The sequence below is a fragment of the Anolis sagrei genome, chromosome Y, assembly GCF_037176765.1.
Source record: "Anolis sagrei isolate rAnoSag1 chromosome Y, rAnoSag1.mat, whole genome shotgun sequence".
NCBI classification, from domain to species: Eukaryota; Metazoa; Chordata; class Lepidosauria; order Squamata; family Dactyloidae; genus Anolis; species Anolis sagrei.
This window is the reverse complement of record NC_090035.1, coordinates 3,436,657-3,449,335: the sequence shown is the minus strand read 5'-3', so window position 1 is coordinate 3,449,335 and position 12,679 is coordinate 3,436,657. Positions and strand designations below refer to the sequence as shown.

Genomic DNA, 12,679 nt, shown 5'->3' with positions numbered 1-12,679 from the left:
AAGGAAGGAAGGAAAAGAATGGAGGAAGGAGGGAAGACAAAAGGGAAGGAAGGAGGAAAGAGGGAAGGAAGGAAAAGAATGGAGGAAGGAAGGAGGGAAGACAAAAGGGAAGGAAGGAGAAAGGGAGAGAGAGAGGGAAGGAAGGAAAGGTGGAAAAGAATGGAGGGAGGGAAGAAAAAAGGGAAGGAAGGAGAAAGGGAGGCAGGGAAGGAAGGAGGAAAGAGTGGAAGGGAAGAATGGATGGATGGAAGGAAAGGAGGGAGGTGAGGGAGGGAGGGAAGGAGGAAGGAAAGAGAGAGGGAAGGATAAGATGGTGAGAGAGAGGAGGGCCTAAGAGCCCAAGGCCTGCATCTGGCCCCTGGGTCTGGGTTTGCCCATATCTGATTTAAATGCTAGCTTGCTGTGTTTTCCAGGCTGTGTGGCCATGTTCCAGAAGCGTTCTCTCCTGATGTTTCACCCACATCTATGACTTCTGGAACATGGCCATGCAGCCCGGAAAACTCTCAGCAACACAGTGATTCCAGCCATGAAAGCCTTTGAAAACCCAATTTAAATGCTGAGATGCCGGACAGTAGAAAAGCAGTGGACTTGAAATGTATTATGTGAAGCCTTGCGATTTCCATGCCTGTTTATTTGCCCAGGTGAAGAGGCTGTGTTACGGAGCCCAGAATCCCGCCTTGCCGTGCTTTGTTTTCATGGGTGTTGCTTTCTCTCTTTCCCCACCGTCTTCTGTTTCTGCAGCCATAGACCTTTTGTATGGGGGTATATACTGCTTTATGTGTCAAGATTACATATACGACAAAGATATGGAACAAATTGCCAAAGAAGAACAACGGAAAGCTTGGAAGCTACAAGGTTTGGTTTTCTTTCAGTCTCTCCCTGAACGAATGAATGCTCACCTGAATCCGTAGCCATTCCTGGCCTTCTCGTCCCGGCCTTTCTTCCGGTTGTAGAGAATTATTCTCTCCCAAGACTAGTTTGTTTACTACCCACACCTCACTGAATCACAATAGCCGCCATAAAATATTGTTATTATGCAGAGCTAACAATAAAACAGGATTAATTGACCCATTTCTGCCCCTTAGGAAAGGCCACCTTTGCCCCGTGTGACTGTCTTGTAGAATATCCCACCTAAGCACATGCTATTGTTTTCACGTACAGTATGTGTATATATATATATCTATCTGTTGATTTTAACACACAAGTATATGTGCCCGCCACGTTTGTTTTATTATTCAGTTTGCTTTCCCTAATTTTTTCTTTTTTAGCCTTCACCCCAACAATGGTTTCTCACTACCAGTGTACAATGACAGGTAAGATGTGTTGAGCGGGTGGCGCATTGCACTAACCCAGCCTCCCTTTGCTGATTCTCTGCCATTGTAGCCCAGAGTCCTCCTCCATGTCTAATGCCACCCTTGCATATTGCTTTCCCTTTGGCCAAAACGTCTGTGTCGGAATATATGAATGTGACCAGAGATATTTCCATTATTGCCTTTCCATGACCCAACTACTTCAAATTATGCTCCCCCTTATCTTTTTTTTAATGGGACAGGAACGTAACAGTTATTATTATGGGTTGTTGTAGGTTTTTTTGGGGCTGTATGGCCATGTTCTAGAGCAGTGCTTCTCAACCTTCCTAATGCCGCGACCCCTTAATATGTTGTGGTGACCCCCAACCAGAACCCTAACATTATGAATCGCCATGTAAATAATGATCTGCAGGATGTATTTTCAGTCACTGCAGCAAATTTGGCACAAATACCCGGTATGCCCAAATTTGAATACTGGTGGGGTTGGCGGGGAAATTGATTCTATCATTTAGGAGTTGTAATTGCTGGGATTTATAGTTAACATGTAAACAAAGAGCATTCCAAACTCCACCAACAATGGAATTGAACCAAAGTGGGCACGGAGAACTCCCATGACCAACAGAAAACACTGGAAGGATTAGATGGAATTGAACCAAACTTGGGACACAGTACTCCCATGACTGACAATAAATACTGGAAGGGTTTGGTGGGCATTGACCTTGAGTTTTGGAGTTGTAGTTCACCTACATCCAGAGAGCACTGTGGACTCAATGATGGATCTGCACCAAACTTGGCACAGATACTCAATCTGCCCAAATGTCAACACTGACAGAGTTTGGGGAAAATAGACCTTGATATTTGGGGAGTTGTGGTTGCTGAGATTTATAGTTCACCTACAATCAAAGAGCACTCTGAACTCCACCAACAATGGAATTGAACCAAACTTGGCACACAGAACTCCCATGACCGACAATAAATACTGGAAGGGTTTGGTGGGCATTGACCTTGAGTTTTGGAGTTGTAGTTCACCTACATCCAGAGAGTGCTGTAAACATGGACCTGGACCAAACTTGGCACAAATACTCAATATGCGCAAATGTGAACACTGGTGGAACCTGGGGAAAATAGACCTTGACTTTTGGGAGTTGTAGTTGTTGGGATTTATAGTTCACCTGCAATCAAAGAACATTCTGAACCCCACCAATGATAGAATTGGCTCAAACTTCCCACATGGAATCCCCATGACCACCAGAAAATACTGTGTTTTCCGATGGTCTTTGGTGACCCCTCTGACACCCTTTCGCGACCCCCAGGTTGAGAAACACTGGTCTAGAGGCATTTTCTCCTGACGTTTCGCCTGCACTTTGGCAAGCATCCTCAGAGGTTGTGAGGTCTGTTGGAACTAGGCAAAAGGGTTTATATATCTGTGGAATGACCAGAGTGAGACTCTTCTCTGCTGGAGCTGGGTGTGAATGTTTCAACTGACCACCTTGATTAGCATACAGTGGCCTGACTGCACCTAGGGCAAACTTTTGTTGGGAGGTAATGTCCCTGCCTGCTCTCACAAGGGCAGGGACATCTGCCTTCTCTGTGGTAGCCCCCCGACTCTGGAACGCCCTCCTCAAGGACATCAGACATCAGGCCCCTACATTGGCAGTCTTTAGGAAGAGCTTGAAGACTTGGCTATTCCGGTGTGCCTTTCGAGAATAGGAAACCCCAGCAACATGTCCCAGAAGCACTTTACTAGAGACGTAAGATTGTCCGCACATTGTACTTACCCAAAAATCCTTATATTTCAACTGTCATACTCGGCACTTTTAACCTGTACCCATTTACACTTGGCCCGGCCTTAGTTTTATTGTGCTATGGTGTACTGTTTTACTGTTTACTGTTACTGCTTTAATGTTTTGATTTGCTTTATGGTTTATGTATATTGTTGTATTGCTGTTTTATTGGCCTTGTAAGCCGCATCGAGTCCTTCGGGAGATGTTAGCGGGGTACAAATAAAGTTAATAATAATAATAATAATAATAATAATAATAATAACAACAACCATGTCAGACTACACAGAGAAGCCATTGAAATACACAAGCATGTGGACAATTTCAACAGAAAGGAGGAAACCATGAAAATGAACAAAATCTGGCTACCAGTATTAAAAAACTCTAAAATTGCAACAGCACAACAACAGAGAGGAAACAAACAAGGACATCTAATCACCTCTCAACAAAAGTTTGCCCTAGGCTCAGTCAGGCCATTGTATGCTAATCAAGGTGATCAATTGAAACATTCACATCTAGCTCCAGCAGAGAAGAGTCCTTTGCCCCATCCTGGTTGCAACAGCACAACAACAGAGAGGAAACAAACAAGGACATCTAATCACCTCTCAACAAAAGTTTGCCCTAGGCTCAGTCAGGCCATTGTATGCTAATCAAGGTGATCAATTGAAACATTCACATCTAGCTCCAGCAGAGAAGAGTCCTTTGCCCCATCCTGGTTGCAACAGCACAACAACAGAGAGGAAACAAACAAGGACATCTAATCACCTCTCAACAAAAGTTTGCCCTAGGCTCAGTCAGGCCATTGTATGCTAATCAAGGTGATCAATTGAAACATTCACATCTAGCTCCAGCAGACAAGAGTCCTTTGCCCCATCCTGGTTGCAACAGCACAACAACAGAGAGGAAACAAACAAGGACATCTAATCACCTCTCAACAAAAGTTTGCCCTAGGCTCAGTCAGGCCATTGTATGCTAATCAAGGTGATCAATTGAAACATTCACATCTAGCTCCAGCAGAGAAGAGTCCTTTGCCCCATCCTGGTTGCAACAGCACAACAACAGAGAGGAAACAAACAAGGACATCTAATCACCTCTCAACAAAAGTTTGCCCTAGGCTCAGTCAGGCCATTGTATGCTAATCAAGGTGATCAGTTGAAACATTCACATCTAGCTCCAGCAGACAAGAGTCCTTTGCCCCATCCTGGTTGCAACAGCACAACAACAGAGAGGAAACAAACAAGGACATCTAATCACCTCTCAACAAAAGTTTGCCCTAGGCTCAGTCAGGCCATTGTATGCTAATCAAGGTGATCAATTGAAACATTCACATCTAGCTCCAGCAGAGAAGAGTCCTTTGCCCCATCCTGGTTGCAACAGCACAACAACAGAGAGGAAACAAACAAGGATATCTAATCACCTCTCAACAAAAGTTTGCCCTAGGCTCAGTCAGGCCATTGTATGCTAATCAAGGTGATCAATTGAAACATTCACATCTAGCTCCAGCAGACAAGAGTCCTTTGCCCCATCCTGGTTGCAACAGCACAACAACAGAGAGGAAACAAACAAGGACATCTAATCACCTCTCAACAAAAGTTTGCCCTAGGCTCAGTCAGGCCATTGTATGCTAATCAAGGTGATCAATTGAAACATTCACATCTAGCTCCAGCAGACAAGAGTCCTTTGCCCCATCCTGGTTGCAACAGCACAACAACAGAGAGGAAACAAACAAGGACATCTAATCACCTCTCAACAAAAGTTTGCCCTAGGCTCAGTCAGGCCATTGTATGCTAATCAAGGTGATCAATTGAAACATTCACATCTAGCTCCAGCAGACTAGAGTCCTTTGCCCCATCCTGGTTGCAACAGCACAACAACAGAGAAGAAACAAACAAGGACATCTAATCACCTCTCAACAAAAGTTTGCCCTAGGCGCAGTCAGGCCTTTGCATGCTAATCAAGGTGATCAATTGAAACATTCACACCTAGCTCCAGCAGACAAGAGTCCTTTGTCTCACCCTGGTCATTCCACAGATATATAAACCCATTTTCCTAGTTCCAACAGACCTCACTACCTCTGAGGATGCTTGCCATAGATGCAGGCGAAACGTCAGGAGATAATGCTTCTGGAACATGGCCATATAGCCCAAAAAAACCTACAACAACCCAGTGATTCCGGCCATGAAAGCCTTCGAGTTATTATTATTTTCTGAAACAATCAGTGCCTAAATCTAGATTGAACTGCTTTGGAATTGGCTTCTAAAATAAATATATCATCCCATCGCACCTTCTTGTCTATGCTAAACATTATTGAGGGGTGATATATCCTCAGCAAAACTGTTTAGACCAGTGTTTCTCAACCTTCCTAATTCCGCAAATCCCGTAATCCAGTTCCTCATGCTGTGGTGACCCCCAACCATAACGTCATTTTCGTTGCTCCTTCATACCTGTAATTTTGCAACTCTTATGAATCGTCATGTAAATATCTGATATGCAGGATGTATTTTCATTCACTGGACCAAATTTGGCACAAACAATACACCCAAATTTGAATACTGGTGGGGTTGGGGGAGGGATTGATTTTGTCATTTGGGAGTTGTAGTTGCTGAGATTTATAGTTCACCTACAAGCAAAGAGCATTCCGATCTCTACCAATGATGGAATTGAACCAAACTTGGCACACAAAATTCCTGCGATCAACAGAAAATCCTGGAAGGGTTTGGTGGGCATCGACCTTGAGTTTTGGAGTTGTGGTTCACCTACATCCAGAGAGCACTGTGGACTCAAACAATGATGGATCAGGACCAAACTTGGCAAGGATACTTAATATGTCCAAATGTCAGAGAGCATTCTGAACCCCACCAATGATAGAATTGGGCCAAACTTCCCACCTTGAACCCCTATGGCCAACAGAATACTCAATATGCCCAAATGTGGACACTGGTGGAGTTTGGAGAAACAGACCTTGACATTTGAGAGTTGTAGTTACTGGGATTTATAGTTCACCTACAATCAAAGAGCATGCTGAACTCCACCAAGTATGGAATTGGACCAAAGTTCCTACACAGACCTACAATCAAAGAGCATGCTGAACTCCACCAATGATGCAATTGAACCAAACTTGGCACACAGAACTCCCATGACCAACAGAAAATACTGGAAAGGTTTGGTGGGCATTGACCTTGAGTTTTGGATTTGTAGTTCACCTACATCCAGAGAGCACTGTGGACACAAACAATAATGGATCTGGACCAAACTTGGCATGAATACTCAATATGCCTAAATGTGAACACTGGTGGAATTTGGGGAAAATAGACTTTGACATTTGGGAGTTGTAGTTACTGGGATTTTTAGTTCACCCACAATCAAAGAGCATTCTGAACTCCACCAACGATGGAATTGAACCAAACTTGGCACACAGAACTCCCATGACCAACAGAAAATAGTGGAAGGGTTTGGTGAACATTGACTTTGAGTTTTGGAGTTGTAGTTCATCTATCTCCAGAGAGCACTGTGGACTCAATGATGAATCAAAGGCTGGATCAAAGGCTGGACCAAACTTGACACGAATATTCAATATGCCCAAATGTGAACAATGGTAGACTTTGGGGTAAAAAGACCTTGACGTTTGGGAGTTGTAGTTGCTGGGATTTCTAGTTTACCTATAATCAAAGAGCATTCTGAACCCCACCAGCAGAATTGGGCCAAACTTCCCACATAGAATCCCCAGGACCAACATAAAATACTGTGTTTTCTGATGGTCTTTGGCGACCCCTCTGACATCCCCTTACGACCCTGACAGAGTTTAGGGAAACAGGCGTTGACATTTGTGAGTTCACCTACATAGTTCACCTACAATCAAAGAGCATTCTGAACTCCACCAACACCAACAATTGAATTTAACCAATCTTGGCATACAGAATTCCCATGACCATCAGAAAATACTGGAAGGGTTTGGTGGGTGTTGACCTTGAGTTTTGGAGTTGTAGTTCACCTACATCCAGAGAGCACAAACAATGATGGATCTGGACCAAACTTGACACAGATACACAGTATGCCCAAATGTGTACACTGCTGGAATTTAGGGAAAATAGACCTTGACATTTGGGAGTTGTAGTTGCTGGTTCACCTGCCATCATTCTGAACCGCACCAACTATAGAATTGGGCAAACTTCCTACACAGAACCCCCAGGACCAACAGAAAATCCTGGAAGGGTTTGGTAGGCATTGACCTTGAGTTTGGGAGTTGTAGTTCAACCTATATCCAGAGAGCACAAACAATGATGAATCTGGACCAAACTTGGAACAGATACTTAATATGCCCAAATGTAACACTGGTGGAGTTTGGGGGAAATAGACCTTGACATTTGGGAGTTGTAGTTGCTGGGATTTATAGTTCACCTGCCATCATTCTGAACCGCACCAACTATAGAATTGGGCCAAACTTCCTACACAGAACCCCCAGGACCAACAGAAAATCCTGGAAGGGTTTGGTAGGCATTGACCTTGAGTTTGGGAGTTGTAGTTCAACCTATATCCAGAGAGCACAAACAATGATGAATCTGGACCAAACTTGGAACAGATACTTAATATGCCCAAATGTAACACTGGTGGAGTTTGGGGGAAATAGACCTTGACATTTGGGAGTTGTAGTTTCTGGGATTTATAGTTCACCTACAATCATTCTGAACCCCACCAATGATAGAATTGGGCCAAACTTCTCACACAGAACCCCCATGACCAACAAAAAATACTGTGTTTTCTGATGCTCTGACACCTCCCTCGCGACCCCCCCCTCGGGGTCCCGACCCCCCAGGTTGAGAAACTCTGGTTTAGATGCTTTTTCTTTGAAGTGGTCCAGTCAGGAGAAGGGGAAGGCTAGTGGTGAATTTTTTGGAATGAAGAAATGATGATGTATGTCAGAATGGTCTGCGCAATTGCCATTTCAGAAGAGAAGCTGACGGCACGTGTCGGGGACAGTATTTTTAAACCCTGTGTTTTGTTTAGCACTTGAATAACCTCTCAAACATGTTCAAATGCGCTTGTCTTTGGCTCGAGAGGGAATTAACTTGAAAGAGCAAAACAGCTGCACTGGGCAGAAGCGACGGAGTGTAGACTCGTCACTTGGAATTGCAGGCTTAGCGCTCAATGTACTTCCAAGGACCGTTGGAATCATAGAATCCTGGAATCAAAGAGTTGGAAGAGACCTCCTGGGCCATCATCCAGTCCAACCCCATTCTGACAAGAAGCAGGAATATTGCATTCAAATCACCCCTGACAGATGGCCATCCAGCCTCTGTTTAAAGGCTTCCAAAGAAGGAGCCTCCACCACACTCTGGGGCAGAGAGTTCCACTCCTGAACAGCTCTCACAGTCAGGAAGTTCTTCCTCATGTTCAAGTGGAATCTCTTCTCTTGTAGTTTGAAGCCATTGTTCCACGTCCTAGTCTCCAAGGAAGCAGAAAACAAGCTTGCTCCCTCCTCCCTGTGGCTTCCTCTCACATATTTATACATGGCGCTCATCATGTCTCCTCTCAGCCTTCTCTTCTTCAGGCTAAACATGCCCAGCTCCTTAAGCCGCTCCTCATAGGGCTTGTTCTCCAGACCCTGGATCATTTTAGTCGCCTTCCTCTGGACACATTCCAGCTTGTCAATATCTCTCTTGAATTGTGGTGCCCAGAATTGGACACAATATTCCAGGTGTGGTCTAACCAAAGCGGAATAGAGCATGGAGAGCAGGACTTCCTTAGATCTAGACACTAGGCTCCTCTTGATGCAGGCCAAAATCCCATTGGCTTTTTTTCGCTGCCACATCACATTCCTGGCTCATGTTTAACTTGTTGTCCACAAGGACTCCAAGATCTTTTTCACACGTACTGCTCTCAAGCCAGGCATCCCCCATTCTATATCTTTGCATTTCGTTTTTCCTGCCAAAGTGGAGTATCTTGCATTTGTCCCTGTTGAACTTCATTTTGTTAGTTTTGGCCCATCTCTCTATGGATGCCACTTTTGCTCATTTCCCTAAGCAGTGGGGCACAACAGGATGTTAGGGTTGGGGTTTTCCAGTGTCCTCTTTTTGCACTACAATACAGATGAAGAGATTTTTTTGGGCATGTTCTCATGGTGATGGAAGTCTTGATTGGCATTGGACACTCACCTTGTTTATTTCTTTATCAGGTACTGGTTACAACAGGTATGGGCACACTTTGGCCCTTCCTCCAGGCCTTTTGGACTTCAATTCCCATGATTGCTGTTAGGAATTAATGTAACTCTCTGCCCCGGAGTGTGGTGGAGGTTCCTTCTTTGGAAGCTTTTAAACAGAGGCTGGATGGCTATCTGTCAGGAGTGCTTTCAATGCAATTTTCCTGCTTCTTGGCAGAATGGGGTTGGACTGGATGGCCCAGGAGGTCTCTTCCAACTCTAGGATTCTATGACTCTAATGTCGAATACTTTCGTGGCCAGAATCCCTGGGTTGTTGTGAGTTTTCCGGACTGTACGACCCTGTTCTAGAAGCATTCTCTCCTGACATTTCACCTGCATCAGAGGTTGTGAGATCTGCTGGAAACAAGGCAAGTGAGGTTTATATACCTGTGTAATAATGTCCAGGGTGGGAGAAAGAACTCTTGTCTATTGGAGGCAAGTGTGAATGTTGCCATTGGCCACCCTGATTAGCATTGAATAGCCTTGCAGCTTCAAAGCTTGGCTGGTTCCTGCCTGGGGGAATCCTTTGTTGGGAGGTGTTCATAGAATCATAAGAGTTGGAAGAGACCTATGATTCCAATGTCGAAGTCTTTCGTTGCTGGAATCCCAGGATCGTTGTGAGTTTTCCGGACTGTACAACCCTGTTCCAGAAGCATTCTCTCCTGACGTTTCACCTGCATCTATGGCAGGTATCCTCAGAGGTTGTGAGGTCTGCTGGAAACAAGGCAAGTGATGTTTATATACCTGTGGAATAATGTCCAGGGTGGGAGAAAGAATTCTTGTCTGTTGGAGGCAAGTGTGAATGTTGCCATTGGGCACCCTGATTAGCATTGAATAGCCTTGCAACTTCAATAATAATAATAATAATAATAATAATAATAATAATGATACTTTATTTATACCCCGCCACCATCTCCCCGCTGGGGACTCGGGGCGGCTTACATGGGGCCAAGCCCAGACAACAAATTACAGCAGAATAAAACTGAAAACGCAAACAATAAACAACAACATCATAATTACATAACACATATGAATACATAACAGTATAAAATTACAATAAACACAAAGCTTCAAAGCTTGGGTGGTTCCTGCCTGGGGGAATCCTTTGTTGGGAGGTGTTCGCTGATCCTAATTGTTTATTGTCTGAAATTCCCTAGTTTTTTAGCATTTCAGGCAGCAGCCAACCAGGCTTTGAAGGTGCAAGGCTGTTCAGTGCTAATCAAGGTGGCCAATCGCAACATTCACACCTACGTCAACCAGACAAGAGGCCTTTCTCCCACCCTGGACATCATTCCACAGATATCTAAACCCAATTTTCCTAGTTTCCAACAGACCTCACAACCTATGAGGATCCCTGCCATAGATGTGGGCAAAACATCAGGAGAGAATGCTTCTGGAATGTGGCCATACAGCCTGGAAAACTCACCAGTGTGGGAGTTGACGTCCAAAACATCCGGAGGCTTGTTTCCAACAGACCTCACAACCCATGAGGAAGCTTGCCATAGATGTGGACAAAATGTCAGGAGAGAATGTTTCTGGAACATGGCCATACAGCCTGGAAAACTCACAACAACCCAGTGTGGGGGTTGAAGTCCAAAACACCCGGAGGTTAGTTTCCAACAGACCTCACAACCTATGAGGAGGCCTGCTGTAGATGTGGGCGAAACGTCAGGAGGGAATGCTTCTGGAACGTTGGAAAATTCGCAACAACCCAGTGTGGGGGTTGACATCCAAAATACCGGGAGGCTAGTTTCCAACAGACCTCATAACCTATGAGGAGGCCTGCCATAGATGTGGGCGAAAAGTCAGGAGAGAATGCTTCTGGAACGTGGCCATACAGCCTGGAAAACTCACAACAACCCAGTGTGGGAGTCGATGTCCAAAACACCTGGAGGCTTGTTTCCAACAGACCTCACAACCTATGAGGAGGCCTGCCATAGATGTGGGTGAAACGTTAGGAGAGAATGCTTTTGGAATGTGGCCATGTATAAATATGTGAGAGGAAGCCACAGGGAGGAGGGAGCAAGCTTGTTTTCTACAAGAGAGGAGATTCCATCTGAACATGAGGAAGAACTTCCATGAGGAAGAGCCGTTCAGCAGTGGAACTCTCTGCCCCGGAGTGTGGTGGAGGCACCTTCTTTGGAAGCTTTTAAACAGAGGCTGGATGACCATCTGTCAAGGGTGATTTGAATACAATATTCCTGCTTCTTGGCAGAATGGAGTTGGACTGGATGGCCCAGGAGGTCTCTTCCAACTCTTTGACTCTATGATTCTATGATTCTGTGATTCATACAGCCTGGAAAACTCACAACAAACTCATACCTGGAAGCTAGTTTCTAACAGACCTCACAACCTCTGAGGATGCCTGCCATTGATGCGGGTGAAACGTCAGGAGAGAATGCTTCTGGAACGTGGCCATACAGCCTGGAAAACTCCCAACAACCCATTGTGGGAGTTGAAGTCCAAAACACTTGGAGGGCCAAAGTTTGCCCATGCCTAGGGTTGCAACATAGCAGAGTGGTGAAGCTTGCATGGCAGAAACCCTAGATCGAATCTCAACTCTCCCGTGAAACTAATGGTAATTTTAGTCCAGCTACAATTATTCTAATTGCAATATACACCTAACATAACGATGGTTGCAATAACAAATGAGAAAATACTATTGACACACCCTAGTCTGTCCTAACCCAATATTGCTTGCTCTCTTGCTTGCCTGTCTGTTCCCGTGGACCTGGGAATTCTGCAAGGAAATCGAACTGATCCTCAAATATCCCCTGGTTAGCTATAGGTTTCTGTCGGAAACAACCTACTGCCAGACTCCTTTATGCTATTGCAGTGTTGTTTCTCATGTTAAAATTTGTGTTTTTTGACGAGTGAAAGCAGTAGTAGTTTCTATCAGCAAATTATTAGCTCCTTTACTACAAGGGTTGCATGAAAATGCCTCCACCTTTGTAACTCCTCAACAGATGACAGTACTGGTATGTGGCAGGTACTGGCTTGTTCAGGAGACTCTCCTCTACAGTTCCATTTTGGCAGGAAGCCTGAGCATTGAACGGTTGTGTTGTGAAAGTGCAAGGTATGGAACCCTGCGCAGGCAGTCGGTCAATGCGCCTTAAGCAACGTATGCGGCAGGTACTGGATTGTTCAGTAGACTCTGCTCTACAGTTCCATTTTGGCAGGAAGCCTGAGCATTGAACGGTTGTGTTGTTAAAGTGCAAAGTATGGAACCCTGAGCAGACAGTCGGTCAATGTGCCTTAAGCAACGTATGAGGCAGGTACTGGCTTGTTCAGGAGACTCTCCTCTACAGTTCCATTTTGGCAGGAAGCCTTAGCATTGAACGGTTGTGTTGTTAAAGTGCAAAGTATGGAACCCTGAGCAGACAGTCGGTCAA

At 44.8% G+C, this 12,679-nt stretch overlaps 1 protein-coding gene across 3 annotated transcripts in view; it reads left to right on the top strand.

Annotated features, from left to right (window-relative positions):
- LOC132780020 (ubiquitin carboxyl-terminal hydrolase 22-A) overlaps positions 1-12,679 on the top strand; it is a 204,119-nt gene that overhangs the window by 86,508 nt on the left and 104,932 nt on the right. For 2 of the 3 annotated variants that reach the window (XM_067461688.1, XM_067461690.1), the window contains 2 exons: positions 742-855; positions 1,269-1,313. In XM_067461688.1, the coding sequence (XP_067317789.1) occupies positions 742-855; positions 1,269-1,313 (159 nt within the window). The remainder of the gene's footprint in view (positions 1-741; positions 856-1,268; positions 1,314-12,679) is intronic. The other variant, XM_067461689.1, reaches the window with a different exon arrangement.